Source organism: Geotrypetes seraphini, chromosome 5, assembly GCF_902459505.1.
Source record: "Geotrypetes seraphini chromosome 5, aGeoSer1.1, whole genome shotgun sequence".
In the NCBI taxonomy this organism is placed as follows: Eukaryota; Metazoa; Chordata; class Amphibia; order Gymnophiona; family Dermophiidae; genus Geotrypetes; species Geotrypetes seraphini.
In genome coordinates this window covers 157,085,043-157,101,078 of record NC_047088.1, presented here as the reverse complement: position 1 = coordinate 157,101,078, position 16,036 = coordinate 157,085,043, and the positions used below count along the sequence as shown (strand labels likewise).

General features: G+C 43.1%; 1 protein-coding gene across 5 annotated transcripts in view; it reads right to left on the bottom strand.

The window, feature by feature from the left end:
* Positions 1-1,393: 1,393 nt before the first annotated feature.
* The window catches only part of LOC117361288 (caspase-10-like), a 135,963-nt gene continuing 121,320 nt past the window's right edge, over positions 1,394-16,036 (bottom strand). For 2 of the 5 annotated variants that reach the window (XM_033946431.1, XM_033946432.1), the window contains exons 11-12: positions 5,306-5,335; positions 1,394-1,897 (exon numbers count right to left, since the gene is read on the bottom strand). In XM_033946431.1, coding sequence (XP_033802322.1) covers positions 1,726-1,897; positions 5,306-5,335 — 202 coding nt within the window. In that variant the 3' untranslated portion in view covers positions 1,394-1,725. The other 3 variants (XM_033946434.1, XM_033946433.1, XM_033946435.1) reach the window with 3 other exon arrangements.

Below are 16,036 nucleotides of genomic sequence, written 5' to 3'. Positions count from 1 at the left end.
GGAATGAGAGATAAAGAGATGGTGGACAGTGAGAGAGAGAGGGAGACTTGTTGCACATAGGTGTGGAGGGGAGAGGAAGAAATGCTGCTCAGGAGTGGGGAAGGGAAAAAGAGGGAGATTGATCCAGGACAGAAGGAAGTGAGGATGCTGTACAATGGGAGAAAGGGAAGAGAGAGGGAGAAATGCTGGACCATGGTAGGAGAAACCAATGGATAGCAAAAGAAGAATTTGCAGAAGACAAGAAAGCAGAAAAAAGATAAACTGGGACCAACTTGAAGGAAAAAATAAATCTCCAGACAACAAAGGTAAAAAAGGAATTTATTGACTGAAATATGTTAGCTTTGGGAAATGTATATAGCAGATGTCTTTTTATTGTGTTCAAAAGAAAAGGAAATGCATTTCTGGTTTTATTTCTCCAATGCTAAAGTACCTGCTGATCCTTGCTGTGGCTGGTAGGGATTTCCAAGTACTGCCAGCTGAGGACCTCCTCCAAAGACAGCCAGAACTCCTCTCCACGAAGTGCAGCAGTCGCTGGCAGCATCCTTGAGCCATTGAGGTGCCAGCATCTGTGACTTAGGGTACTGCTGTTTGCCAAGTTTGGCAAAAAGGACCCCCGGCCACCTTCAGAAGAAGTCCTCAGCTGACATAGCTTGTGGGTCATCATCAGCTGAAGTATTAATATTTTATATTTATATTAGAGGCTCTGGCAGAGACCTGTTCACAAAGTATGTATTCTTCCCAATTAATATTTCCAAACTAATTACCTTCTTCCAGGTTTCCACCTCTACCCCCCCCTAATGTTTTTCCATTTATGGTTCTCTCCTGCACTCTAAAAATTTTGAATTGTAGTTCTACCCTTTTTTTACCTAATGTCTCGGTTGGTCTAAGTCTGTTGGTCTTAACTATTGTTAAAAATTTTTAAACGTTATGTTAAAACAAATGTTATTTTTTTTTTCAATGTTGTAACTCACTTAGTAAAAATTAAATTAAGCAACTCAATTTTTTTTTTTTTAATTCTTTATTCATTTTCAGACTTACAATAAGTGTGACAATATGTCCAAACAAATTAACAATAAATATATCATTTAATAATCATCAATGGTACAAATAATATACTCTTATCACATACCCTTCCCACCCTTTCCTATCATATATTCAAATATCTTGTACAATATGTAATAATAAAATTACCCCCTCCCCCCTCACCATTGAACTTGTAAATTTAAGGGAAACAATGTCATCTAATCAGTACAATACTTTGTTAATAGCTCCCACACATCTTTAAATTTCCTGAAACATCCCCGCTGTATTGCAATAAATCTCTCCATTTTATAAACATGACATAAGGAATTCCACCAGAAATTATAATTTAATCTATTAATTTTTCCAATTATACGTAATTTGTTGAACTTGAAACTTAATAAAGTGACTTTGCTTATTTGTAAATGGGTCTCTATCAGATCCTTTAATTCAGAAGCATAATTAAATGAAATAATTACTTCTGAAGTTTATAGGGATAGGCAGGGACGGATTCGATTCTAGCAGGGACGGGTTTGATTTCCAGTGGGGAATGTTGAGAGAGGGGGAATATGTCAGCAGTCATTGGAAACACAGTCACAGATATTTTCTTCTTCCACTGAGCAGCCACACAGTCTTCTCATAAGTTGTCGAAGATGCTATGAGCTTTGTGGTTTCTGGTTATTAAGGACCAAACTTAAAAATACTCTAATTGGAAGTGATGCTTTGGAAACTATGATTTATGGCATTATTAGGCACAGGAAATACTAATTTCTTTCTTAAGGTGTAAGCTGGCTGAGGCATCTGCTTCCGTCTTCCTGATTTTTTTCTACTCACATCTTCATTGACTTTTGTAAGAATGGATAAAATGTCTTCATGTCTGCAAACAAGGAGAAGGAAGAAATGTCAGTTTTTTCACAGAGATGCAGTATTGTAACTGTCATGGTAGTGCATTTCGATAAACAGGAAAAGGTTAAACAAGTTTTAGGTTATAAATTTAGTTAGATCAATAAAAAGGACTAGCTCATAGCAATCATTCTTTCTTGGATTCTCCCATGGCAGGATTAAGATATAGGTAAGCAGTATTCTCCCCAGAAATATTTTCCAGCCGGGTGGCAGGAAAAGTAGCCGGGTGGGGCGAAACGGGGAAATTTGGTGGTGGGGAAAATTAAATGTGCACTATTTTTATTAGTTAATGGTTATTAATTATTTCCCAATGCTCAATTGAAGTAAATATCCCTAAAGACTATAACCAAAGTTGGCAAATTAATTTTGTTTTGATTTTAACTCTTTTTACGTATTATGTTAGTGACATATACACTACCCCTTCCTTTACGAACCCATGTGTGGGTTTTAGAATTCCTATGAGCGTCGGAGCAGTTACTGCTGCTAAAATTCATACTATGGGCTTGTAAAGGAGGGGGTAAGTATCATATCTATAAAGTTTCTCTCAAGTCTCACTTTTAACCCTGGCAATGAACCATTTGTAGATTTGCTCGCACTTCCTTGTAGCTCTTATCTCCGTTGAGAATCAATGGGGAGGGCAGGCATTTAAGCTCTTCTCTGACTGTAACAAGGCACTGCCAAGCCCCCCAGTTGCAGAGAGGAGAACGTAGGGGGACTTCTGAAAGCTCTGAATCTCCTGCCTGGTGCACTACAGGCTACAACATCATGAGAACACACACACCCCCGGCGCTGCTCTGGAGCAAAAGCTAGGCACAGGCGAAGGCGCCGCCATCTTTGCCGCCACCGCCACGCACTAATAATAAATAAACAGAGCACTGCGACTGCGTACACCGAGCTGCATGCACAGGCTTGTCCACCCGCACGCCTGCGCATGACCAGAAAGGACTTTCACATCAAGTGGATGGAAACAGGAAATCCCTTAGATTAGGATCAGAGGGAAATGCTCATCAATCACCAAGTCCCGTAGCAAGCTAGCTTTCCTGTCTTCGCGCAATCTAGCCGAGAGTAGAAAAGGTAGAGCTGCGGCTGTCATTTCGCAATGTCATGCGAGATGACAGCCAGGCACTCACCTAAATTAGCCGGGCAGAGCACCCGGCTAAAACACACTACGGAAAACACTGGGTAAACTAGGCATTAATACCTAAGGCTCACAAGTCTAAGAAAGTCCCTCTCAGATCTGCTGGTTCAATGGCTCCCAAAGTAGATTTTTTTTTTTTGCCTTGGTAAGTCAGCTGCTAGCAGACAGAAGTAGAAGCGGGGTCGGGGATGATTGAAGTCAGAGCCACTGCTACCCACAGCATTAAGATGGAATACATAAATAAATACAGTAATCTATTCTCACATACATTGTCCATGAGTTGTCAGTTAAGTAGTACTTCTTACTTGCTGAATCCTCCTCTGCTGGTTTTCCTCAACAATTGCAACCACTTGGTACTTACACTACAAGGCAGGGGACTCTACATGCTTAACTAACCAACCCGCGGCCCAGCAAGGTGCTTCATGCGTCCCGACTTGAAATGTGACATGTGGGCGATACGGCGTTTTGCTCATTACCAGGAGATCACAAAACGCTAAATCACCCACATTTCACAGGATTAGTACCGCGCTAGGAGAGCAGCCTCGTGCTACTCAACATGATGTCGCAAGAGCGTACGTACGCTCTTGCGATACTGCGTATGTGCGGCCTGTGGTATGTGGCAATCAAGAATAATTTTACATTTAGAAGGCTAAGCTTCTTAAAAGTGGACCAGTATCCTGATTTTTAACTATTGCTCTACATTCGGCTCTACAATCGGCAGCCAAGGTGTGGAAGGGCCCAAAACCTTTCATCTTGTTAATTTTTTCTCAGCATGGCTTCCACAAGGGAAAAGAAAATAGAACACAAAAAAAGAAAAAAAATAGAGATGAAGGAAGAGTGTTTCATGAAAAGTGGACAGATGAGTACTTTTTTGTTGAGGCGCTCTGCTTAATTTGTGGTGAATTTGGTCAAGTTTTCAAAGACTATAATTTGAAAAGGCATTATATGTAAAAACATGCTGCCAAATTCAGCGTATACCAAGGAATGTGTCTGTCGTAAGGACAAAATAGCGAAAATGAACGAAAGTCTTTTCTCAACAAAATTTTTTTTAAAAGCGATAAATCAGATAGAATCTATTATAAAATCTATTGTAAAAGCTAGTTTTATGGTAACATATTTAATAGCAAAAAAAATCAAAACCATTTAATGATGGTGAGTTTATTAAGATAATTAGCATATGTTAAATTCCACTCAGATTATGGAGAAATATCAGTCTTCAAAAATAGCTGACACTACAAGGGAAAAATGCCTCAGAGGTTGGAGCCATACGCTTACGTTTCTCATAGACTGGTACGTCTAGTGTATTTAACTCTGCTCCACAATTCAGTCATTGGCAAAAACCCTTTTCTTGAAATAATTACATTTTTTCTCTCTTTAGTTTTTCATTTATTCCTTTTTTTAATATTTTTAATAAATAATTAAATAATCTTAAATATTTCTAAATGCTTAATAATATTTTTTTGATTACATAATAGACATCCCCAACAGTTTTTAACCAACAGGTCGAAACTGCCACTGTCACTTATCTTAGTCTGTTTGCTTCCTTCTCGTGCCGTTTCTTTTCGTGCCGTTCACTAAACCACCGAACCGGAGCTGGGGCCAGGGTGAGTTTATTAAGCAATGTATGGAAAGCGTGGCAGATATAATTTGCCCTGAAAAAAAGGTGATTTTTCTAAAAACAGTTTTATCTCATCAGATTATATAGGCTAGGCAAACTGAAGAAATTGGAAAATCTGTTGAAAAATGTTTGAAGAGTAAAGCTGTAATTTTAAATATGCTTTGGTGGTGGATGACAGCACTGATGCTACAGATACAGCTCAATTTACCATTTTTGTTAGAGGTATTGATAATGAATTTATTAATTCCATTAAAAGACAACTAAATCAATGAGATATTCGTTAAAATGCTGAGGATCAAAACGATGATGGCTCTAGCATGTTACTGAATATCTCATAGGCTGCTGTTATTTACAAATTACAGATGGCCTTTTCCCGCAAGACCTTAGCAAAATCATCGTCACTCCAACTCTAAATGATCCTAAAGGAGCAACAGATCAACCATCCAACTATAGACCCATAGCCTCAATACCACTCTATGTCAAAATAATGGAAAGCCTAGTAGCCAAACTCCTCACCAACTATCTAGAAGACCACAACATACTCCATCCTTCACAATCTGGCTTCAGAACCAACTACAGCACTGAGACACTACTAGTACAACAGGAATCACAGACAAAGTACTCACATGGTTTCAAGGATTCCTGAAGTCCAGAACCTACAGAGTAAAGTCGAACAATGAAAAGTCAGAACCCTGGTTTAACCCCTGTGACATACCCCAAGGATTCCCTTTATCCCCTACACTCTTCAATCTCTACATCGCATCCCTCGGCACCCAACTGGACAAATTAGACCTAACCTCCTACAGCTATGCAGATGACATCACCATTCTTCTCCCCTTTAATCAACCAAAACCCTCCATGACAGACACTCTACACAAAACACTGGAAACAACAACAACATGGATGAAAGACCATAAACAAACTAAATCCAGACAAAACAAAATTCATTCTGCTCGAAAACAAGAAAACCCCAACCATAACAAATCTAGTTATAAACTCAACCACATTCCCCATATAGACCACTCTAAAACTACTGGGAATGATGATAGGTGCTGCACCATGCAACCACAAATCAATAAAACAATACAGAAATCATTTGCTATCATGAGAAACTTAAGGCAAATGAGAAAATTCTTCGACAGAACACAATTCCAGATCTTTGTCCAGGTCCTAGTACTGGGTCTTCTAGACTATTGCAACATTCTCTATCTCCCCTGCCCCGCAACCATGATTAAACAACTACAAACAATCCAAAACATAGCTCTAAGACTCATTTACTCACTGAGGAAACACGACCACATCATTGAGGCGTACCTCAACTCACACTGGCTACCAATACAAGCAAGAATACTATTCAAATTCTACTGTCTACTATTTAAAACCATAAAAGGCGACAGCCCAACCTACCTGAACAACCGCTTAATCCAAACCACCACAACCAGACATAGGAGAACCCACACTCCATTCACGTACCCTCCAGAGACATCAAACGGAAGAAACTGTATGATGGCCTCCTAGCCACACGAGCAGCAAAACTAAACCACCAACTCTCCAATTTACTGATAACGACCTCAGACTACAAAATATTCAGAAAAGAAATAAAAACACTACTATTCAAAAAAACCATACTGCCCAACAACCCCCTGAAATCAACCTAACACCAAAAGAACCACCTCTACTCTCTAATACAATCTAACGCCACAAGAACCACCTCAACTTTCTGTATCAACCTTCTCTACTCTCTAATTTTTCTGGAAATGGCCATATCTCTTCTTGTGTAATCCGCCTTGAACCGCAAGGTAACGGCAGAATTGAAATCACTAATGTAATGTAAAAAAAATCTTAATCTCACTGAAAAAATATCTACCCCCTCACCTGCAGAACTGCCCCATCACAAATCACAATCAGCTGCAGGAGAGATTTTTTTTTATTTATTATAAATGACTTTTTTGCACTTTATTGGGTATTAGGTTCACCAAGGCTCTCCAAACTCAGCTGTCACAACCTTTTCAAATCTTAATAAATTATGAGTGAGCTAGTGAGGGCCATGGAAGTGACTGAATCTGATATTTGGAACCCCTGCTACATGCGATTAATATGCAACAAGTGAGGACCCACTCAACATAGCAGTGTAATTAAAAACTTCACAGTTCAAGGAAAGCAAAAAGCAGCAAGTACATTTTCTGGCATTGGAGCTAAGATGTACAGACTGAAAGAGACAGGAAGATGGGTGGTTGATTTTCCACATTTTGGATGGCTGCAGATTGCGAAGGAAAGGTAATTTTTAATAAGATGAAATGGCTTGCACCTCAGTTATGTATATTATATCTGTTTTTAAAGGAGACAAAAAGTAAAAAAAAAATCAAAAACAATTTTAAAGGGACACTGTGCGCCGCTGACAGCGGCTTCAGCATCCCCGCTCTGATGAGGCTCACCATAGCTGTAATAAAGTGAATGAGAGAACCAGGAGCGCACATCGCTGCTCATCAGAGTGGGGATGTAGAAGCCTGTGGCTGCTCCCGCTGTTAGCAGTGCACGTGGAAGATCACTCAGTCAAGGTAAGTATTACTGCTTTTTTGGGTTCCTCTCCAGTGTGTCCCTTTAATGAAGGTTTATTATTAGATACATATATCTTCTATATTAGTGATTGCAAATTTGGGACCTGCTCAACCTTTTTTTTGCTCATCAGTTAGGACTCCTTTTACTAAGCTGCGCTAGCGGTTTTAGCGCGCACTTAGCATGCGCTTAATTGCCGAGCATGCCAGACATTAACGCCACCATTGAGCTGGTGTTAGTTTTTGGCACATAGTGTGGGGTTAGCGTGTGGTAAAAACGCTACCGCTAGTAAAAGGAGCCCTTAATGTTAGTGCAACCCCAGACAAATTTTTTTCTTCAAATGCAGCCCAGGGAAGCCAAAAGATTGGACATCCCTGGACTAAATCAAATCCTGCTCTGGATTTTGCTCTCAACTGCATTGACCTTCATAGCTCTCAAAAGCTAGTTACAAATTCACTTAATCCAAAAACATGCATCACATAAAATTGATTCTTAACTTATTTTTTGCACACAGCAATAAACACAAATTCTAGGACATTTTAGTAGGCTTGTGCAACATTTGCACACATAAATAGATTTCCACATGAAAATAGAGCAAGAGAGGTTCTGGGGGGTCCTATTAAAGACTTGTTCAACAAATCTCTGGAGACGGGAGTAGAGAGTTGCGCGGGGACAGAAATCCCACCCGTCCCCGCCAATTTATTCATAGGAGATTTGACCCAAGGACTTAGAGGAAAAGTATCACTGTTTGCCGACGATGCCAAACTATGCAACATAGTTGGCAAAAGCAGTGTGCCTGACTTTATGACGCAGGACCTAAAACAGCTTGAACAGTGGTCATCAACTTGGCAGCTGGGCTTCAATGCTAAAAAATGTAAGGTAATGCACCTAGGCAAAAAAAATCCACACAGAACTTACACACTAAATGGTGAAACCTTGTCCAGGACCACGGTGGAACGTGATTTAGGAGTGATCATTAGCGACGATATGAAGGCTGCCAATCAAGTAGAGAAGGCATCGTCCAAGGCAAGACAAATGATGGGCTGTATCCGTAGGGGTTTTGTCAGCAGAAAACCTGAAGTCATAATGCCGCTGTACAGATCCATGGTGAGACCTCATCTCGAGTATTGTGTTCAATTCTGGAGACCACACTACCGAAAAGATATGTTGAGAATTGAGTCGGTTCAGCGAATGGCTACCAGGATGGTTTTGGGGCTCAGGGAACTCACGTATGAAGAAAGGTTAAAAAAACTGCGGATGTACTCACTGGAGGAGCGAAGAGAGAGAGGGGACATGATTGAGACCTTTAAGTATATTACTGGGCGTATAGAGGTGAAAGATGATATCTTCAGTCTTATAGGGCCCTCAGTAACCAGAGGTCACTCGCTGAAAATCAGGGGAGGGAAATTTCAGGGTGATGCGAGGAAGTACTTCTTCACTGAAAGGGTGGTAGATCATTGGAACGAGCTGCCTCAGAGGGTGATTGAGGCCAGCAGCGTGTTAGATTTCAAGAGAAAATGGGATATTCATGTGGGATCTCTGAGAGAGTAGGAGTCAGGGGGTGGGTCATTGGTATGGGCAGACTCGATGGGCTGTAGCCCTTTTCTGCCGTCAATTTCTATGTTTCTATGTTTCTATGTTTCTAAAGTCCCACCCGTCCCCGCGAGGAATCCCACCCGTCCCCACCCGTCCCCGTGAGGAATCCCTCCGTCCCCACCCGTCCCTGCGAGGAATCCCCTCCGTCCCCACCCGTCCCCGCGAGGAATCCCCTCCGTCCCCGCCCGTCCCTATAAACTTCAGAAATAGTTATTTCATTTAATTATGCTACTGAATTAAAGGCTCTGGTAGAAACCCATTTACAAATAAGCAAAAAGACTTTATTAATTTGAAAATATTAATTGGGAAGAATACAGACTTTGTAAACAGGTTTCTACCAGAGCCTCTAATGTTTATAAATTTTTATCAACACAACTAATATACTACTTTATCCTGAAGCAAAAAAAAAAAAAAAAAGAAATAGAATTCTTTTCCTACCTTTGTTGCCTGGTTTCTGCTTTCCTCATGTTCTCATTCAATTCCTTCCATCCACTGTCTCTCTTCCTTCTGCATCTTCCATTTGCTCTGTTACTGTGCCTCTCCCTTTCTTCCCCCTTCCAAATTGGTCTGGCACCCATCTTCTTCTCTCCGCTCCCCCCATAGTCTGGCATCTGTCTTCTTCCCTGCCAGCGTCTTCTCCCTACTCTCTCTTCCTCATTTCCTTTCAGTGTCCTTCTCCCCCCATCTTCCCCATGTCCTTTCAGCGTCCTTCTCCCTCTCTGTCTTCCCCATGGCCTTTCAGCGTCCTTCTCCACCCCTTTGTCTTCCCCATGTGCTTTCAGCATCCTTCTCCCCCCTCTGTCTTCCACAAGTGCTTTCAGAGTCCTTCCTCCCCCCCCGCCCTTCCCTTGGCCTTTCAGCGTCCTTTCCCCACCCCTTTGTATTCCCCCATGTGCTTTCAGCGTCCTTCTCCCTCCTCTGTCTTCAAGTGCTTTCAGAGTCCTTCCCCCCTCCTGTCTTCACCATGCCTTTCAGTGTCCTTCTCCCCCCCCTCCTTCTCTACCGCCCCGGGTGCAGCACAGCCGGCCAGGTCCCCTTACTTTTGTGGCATTCCCCAACCAACCGACAACAGCCCCGGTCCGACAAACCTCCCTGCCCTTAACCGCGAATCTAAATTACCTTCTTACAGCTGCTGTAAGAAGGTAATTTAGATTCCCGACTACAGGGCAGGGAGGATTGTCGGACCCGGGCTGTTATCGGTCGGTCGGGGAAGTGCCACAAAAGTAAGGGGACCTGGCCGGCTGTGCTGCAACCGGGGCGGGGCGGGGCGGACCGCCCCACTCCCTTGGTAGCCACTCGAACCGCAAGGCTACTCTCCTTCTCCTTACCTGCCCTGCCTGCAGCACAGAGCCGAACGGAAGTCTTCCCGACGTCAGCGCGACCCTAGGGGCATCCCCACGGGATCCCCGTGACCCGAAGGGATTCCCGTCGTCCCCGTTCCCGTGCAGCTCTCTAGACGGGAGTGGTTCCTGGGGATTGGAGAAGAGCTGATGTAGTCCCTATTCACAAAAGTGGTCACAGAGATGATGCGGGAAACTACAGGCCAGTAAACCTCACTTCGGTTGTTGGAAAAATAATGGAAGTGTTGCTGAAAGAAAGGATAGTGAACTTCCTAGAATCTAATGGGTACAGGAACCGAGGCAACATGCCTTTACTGAAGGTAGATCATGCCAAACGAACCTGATTGAATTTTTTGATTAGGTGACCGGAGAACAGATTCGAGAACATATGCTAAATGTCATTTACTTAGATTTCAGCAAAGCCTTTGACACGGTTCCTCATAGGAGGCTCTTGAACAAACTTGAAGGGCTGAAGTTAGGACCCAAAGTGGTGAACTGGATTAGAAACTGGTTGTCGGACAGATGCCAGAGGGTGGTAGTTAATGAAAGTCACTTGGAGGAAGGAAAGGTGAGTAGTGGAGTTCCTCAGGATTCAATGCTGGGGCCGATCCCGTTCAATATATATTTGAGAGTGACATTGCTGAAGGGATAGAAGGTAAGGTTTGTCTTTTTTGCGGATGATACCAAGATTTGTAACAGAGTATATACCGTGGAGTAGTGCTGCCCGATTCAAGACAAAAAATTTCGATTCAGCCTACTGAATTGGTTTTTTGATTTGATTTTCCTGCCCAATTGGGTGTTTTTTTCAAACATCCTGGTGGGTTTATTTTATAGCTTCTTCACCCCTTTTATAGCCTCTTCACTCCCTTTGCCTTCTCCTAACCACACTGGCACTATGGTGTAAACCAGGGCTGCCCAAGTCCGGTCCTCGAGATCTACTGGCAGGCCAGGTTTTCAGGATATCCACAATGAACATGCATGAGAGAGATTTGCATACCAAGAAGGCAGTGCAAGCAAATCTCTCTCATGCATATTCATTGCGGATATCCTGAAAACCTGGCCTGCAAGTAGATCTCGAGGACTGGACTTGGGCAGCCCTGGTGTAAGCAAAATAAACAAACAAAAAAGACTTTTCCTCTCTCTCTTAAATCCTAGCTCACGTTTGCGGTCTAACACCAGCTCTGGCAGGATACACGTTTCAAATCTGACATATTGTAATCACAAAATGGAAAATAAAATTATTTTTCTACCTTTTGTTGTCTGGTCATTATTCAAATCTTGTTGGTCCCAGGCTCTGGTTGCCTTCTGATAACTTGCTTGCCAGGGTCTCCTTCTTTCTCCGTTCTAACCATCCATCTACCATCTCTGTCCTCCCCTTCTGTTTCCCTTCCCTCCCCCGGAGGTCTGGCATCTTTCTTTTTTTTTTTCGTCTCCATCCACAGATCCACCTTTTCTTAACTACCCTTTCATCTAGCATCTCTCCCTCCTTTCCCACCACCCAGGGTCCACCATCTCTCCCTTTCTTTTCCCAATTCCCCTCCTATCCAGTATCTCTATCCCCCCATCCACACCATCCCTTGTGTCCAACTTCTCTCCCTTTCTGTTCCTTCCCTCCCTAAATCCCATTGTCCATCATCTCTCTCCCTCTCCTCTATTTTTGAACCTATTATTTCTTCCCCCCCAAAGTCCGGCATATGCACGTCTCTTTGAACCCTTCCTTCCCTCCGTGTACTTCTACACCAGGGCCCCACTCCCCTGAAGGTCTGCACCTCCCCCTGAAGGCCTGTCCCCCCATCCCTGAAGGCCTGTCCCCCCCCTTGAAGGCCTGCCTGTCCCCTCTGAAGGCCTGTCCCTCCCTTTGAAGGCCTGTTCACCCCTTGAAGGCTTGTCCCCCCCTTGAAGGCCTATGCCACTATCCCTGGCCTGTCCCCCCTTTGAAGGCCTGTCCCCCCCTTAAAGGCCTGTCCCCCCCCCTTAAAGGCCTGTCCCCCCCCCTTAAAGGCCTGTCCCCCCCTTGAAGGCCTGTCCCCCCTTAAAGGACTGCTCCCCCCCTTAAAGGCCTGTTCCCCTCTTAAAGGCCTGCACCCCCCCAAGGCCTGTCCCACCCCCTGAAGGACTGCCCCCCCCGGGAAGGCCTCCGTGTTCCCTCTGGCCTCCCTGCAGCGTTTACCTTATAGCTGCAGCCTGCAATGAAGATCACGGTTACAGCGTCTTTACTAAGTGCTTTCAGCTCTTTCCTCCGCCCGATCCTGCCTCTGACATCAGAGGAGGGGTGGGACCGCAGCAGAGGAAAGAGCTGAAAGCACTTAGTAAAGACGCTGTAACCGCGATCTTCATTGCAGGCTGCAGCTATAAGGTAAACGCTGCGGGGAGGCCAGAGGGAGCACGGAGGCCTTCAGGGGGGGAACAAGGAGGCCTTCCCGGGGGGGGGGGGGGCGCAGTCCTTCAGGGGGTGCAATTCAATGCGATGTCCTTCGGGGAGGCCAGGGGGGAAGCTGACAGCAGCACTTCCCGACTGACTCTCCCTCCTGCCCTCTAAAGCAGATGCGGCAGCGGCTGGCCAGCAAGAGCAGCGCTGCCGCTCCTGCTTTAAGGGGCGAGGGGGGAGGGACTGAATCGGGAAGCCAATTTTTTTTTTAAATCGATTTACCCGAAGTGAATCGGTGAACCGATTCAAATCGTGAATCGGGCAGCACTACCGTGGAGGGAGTGGAAAACATGAAAAAGGATCTGCAAAAGTTAGAGGAATGGTCTAATATCTGGCAACTAAAATTCAATGCAAAGAAATGCGGAGTAATGCATTTGGGGATTAATAATCGGAAGGAACCGTATATGCTGGGAGGGAAGCGGCTGATATGCACGGAGGGACCTTGGTGTGATAGTGTCTGAAGATCTAAAGGCGAAAAAAACAGTGCGACAAGGCGGTGGCTGCTGCCAGAAGGATGCTGGGCTGTATAAAGAGAGGCATGACCAGTAGATGAAAGAAAGTGTTGATGCCCCTGTACAGGTTGTTGGTGAGGCCCCACTTGGAGTATTGTGTTCAGTTTTGGAGACTGTATCCAGCGAAGGACATAAGAAGACTTGAAGCGGTCCAGAGGAAAGTGACGAAAATGATAGGAGGTTTGTGCCAAAAGATCTATGAGGAGAGACTGGAAGCCCTGAATATGTATACCCTAGAGCAGTGGTCTCAAACTCAAACCCTTTGCAGGGCCACATTTTGGATTTGTAGGTACTTGGAGGGCCACAGAAAAAATGGTTAATGTCTTATTAAAGAAATGACAATGAGGTAAAACTCTTCATAGTTTATAAATCTTTCCTTTTGGCCAAGTCTTAATAATAATATTGTCATTTATAGCTAAAGAGACATTTGATCAAGAAACTGTTTTATTTTACTTTTGTGATTATGATAAACACACCGAGGGCCTCAAAATAGTACCTGGCAGGCCGCATGTGGCCCCCGGGCCGCCAGTTTGAGACTACTGCCATAGAGGAAAGAAGGGACAGGGGAGATATGATTCAGACGTTCAAGTACTTGAAAGGTATTAATGTAGAACAAAATATTTTCAAGAGAAAGGAAAATGGTAAAACCAGAGGGCATAATTTGAGGCTGAGGAGTGGGAGACTCAAGAGCAATGTAAGGAAATTCTTCTTTACAGAGAGGGTGGTGGATGCCTGGAATGCGCTCCCGAGAGAGGTGGTGGAGAGGAAAACGGTGACAGAGTTCTTTTTGAGGTAGTGGAGACAGAGACTGTGTCTGAATTCAAGAGGGCCTGGGATAGGCATGTGGGATCTCTCAGAGAGAGAAAGAAATAATGATTACTGCGGATGGGCAGACTAGATGGGCCATTTGGCCTTTATCTGCCGTCATGTTTCTATGTTTTTATATCCAATTCTTCCCCGGTAATGGCAGTCTATAGTCAGATTATAAAAATCCTTAGTCTTACATCACCATCCTTCTAACATTATTTATATTGGAGAAAAGAATCTCCGTGCCAAAGTGAAAATTGGTTAACTGGGTGACTCCTATAAACATCATACAATAATAATTGGGTTGTTGGGTGGATATATATCAGTATAAAATAATTATTAAATTTCTCTATTTTGATTTTCAATTTGGTTAATATTTTTGTTGTGGTTCACATATTCCCAGTGAATCCATAGTCTTGCTGTTATTCTCGTTAGACTTGAGATATTTTTAAGGGGAGTCTTCAAGTCTAAAAGCTAAGCTGCCATTTTGGAATGCTGAGTTTGAAGCTGCAATGAGACTTAAAAGATAGGTGAATTAGGATTTAATTGTGGTTAAGCAATAAATTGCATGACTTAAACCATATAAAAGTTCTCTCTCTTTGCTAGTTTCCTGAAGCATCACAAGGAACCCTTGTCAGGTCTTCAGATGGCAGCTGGGTTTCTCACAGTAGTGCAACAAAATAACTTCAATGAAGATATTATACATCTATGTGACACTGGAATACAGCTAAGAAAGGCTTACTCACTGAAAGAATACTGGAATTATTTGGACTGTGCAGACAAATGGCTGTTTGCTTTTTCTTATATATTGATTGTGGGCTCTCTGGACTGTGAAGGTTTTGTTTTTAAAAAAATAATTTAGAAGCCAGAGGTACTATTTATAGGTAAGCAGCTAAGGCAGAGATGCACTTTCAATACCTGGGAGTTTTTCAGGACCCATAATGTGTACAAGGTAACCCCTTGATGTTTACAGAAGTCACCCAGTTAGTCAATTTTCACTTTTGGCACTGAGGTCCTTTTCTCCAATATAAAATAATGTTAGAAAGATGATGATGATAAGACTTTCTTTTTTCGGAGAAGATTTTTCATAAACTGTTAGTTTTTCCCTCCATTTTATTTTCTATTTTTGTCAGTCTACAATCAGAGCCAAAGTTAGTTATGCAGGGCAGAAACTGAGGAGGAGGTCCTGAAGCCCCTTTCAGGCTAAGCTTCCTGAAAGTTGAGGCAGGCTTGGCCCTTCTCCATGATAATCAAGGGCAGTTGCCTTGTAACCACTCCCTAACACTAGCATTCCCTAGAGATAACTCTGCATAAACATTATCCCCTCAACTGATTTTCCCCTCCCTTTGAATTTTAATGACTTTCATTTTGTTCTAAAGTGGAGTGATTCCTTTCCCTCCCCTCAATTTTTTTAAACTAGCCTATCTAGAAGTTCTACTTTACGGAGAGGGTGGTGGATGCCTGGAATGTGCTCCCGAGAGAGGTGGTGGAGAATAAAACTGTGACTGAGTTCAAAGAAGCGTGGGATGAACACAGAGGATCTAGAATCAGAAAATAATATTAAATATTGAACTAAGGCCAGTTCTGGGCAGACTTGCACGGTCTGTGTCTGTGTATGGCCATTTGGTGGGGGATGGGCTGGGGAGGGCTTCAATGGCTGGGAGGGTGTAGATGGGCTGGAGTAGGTTTTGACGGAGATTTTGGCAGCTAGAACCCAAGCACAGTGCCGGATAGAGCTTTGGATTCTTGCCCAGAAATAGCTAAGAAAAAAATTTAAATTAAATCAGGTTGGGCAGACTGGATGGACCATTCGGGTCTTTATCTGCTGTCATCTACTATGTTACAATGTTACTATCCCAAAATGTTTTAGCCATGGTTGGTATCCTGAAGGGGGAACTGAATAAAGCATGATTACAAAACAATTTTGCAGGGAATCAATCTGACTTGAGTTTTTACAAACACTTTAGCTCTGTTCTTCACTATTTCTTGTTCAGTGTTTGTAAATGAATTGCAAATCATATGTGGTGTTTTCCTCAGAGATGTTTGCTAGCCAGATAGCATAAAGAAATAGCCAGGAGGGGTTATAAAATTTACTGTGCAGTATTATCAAATTTTCTG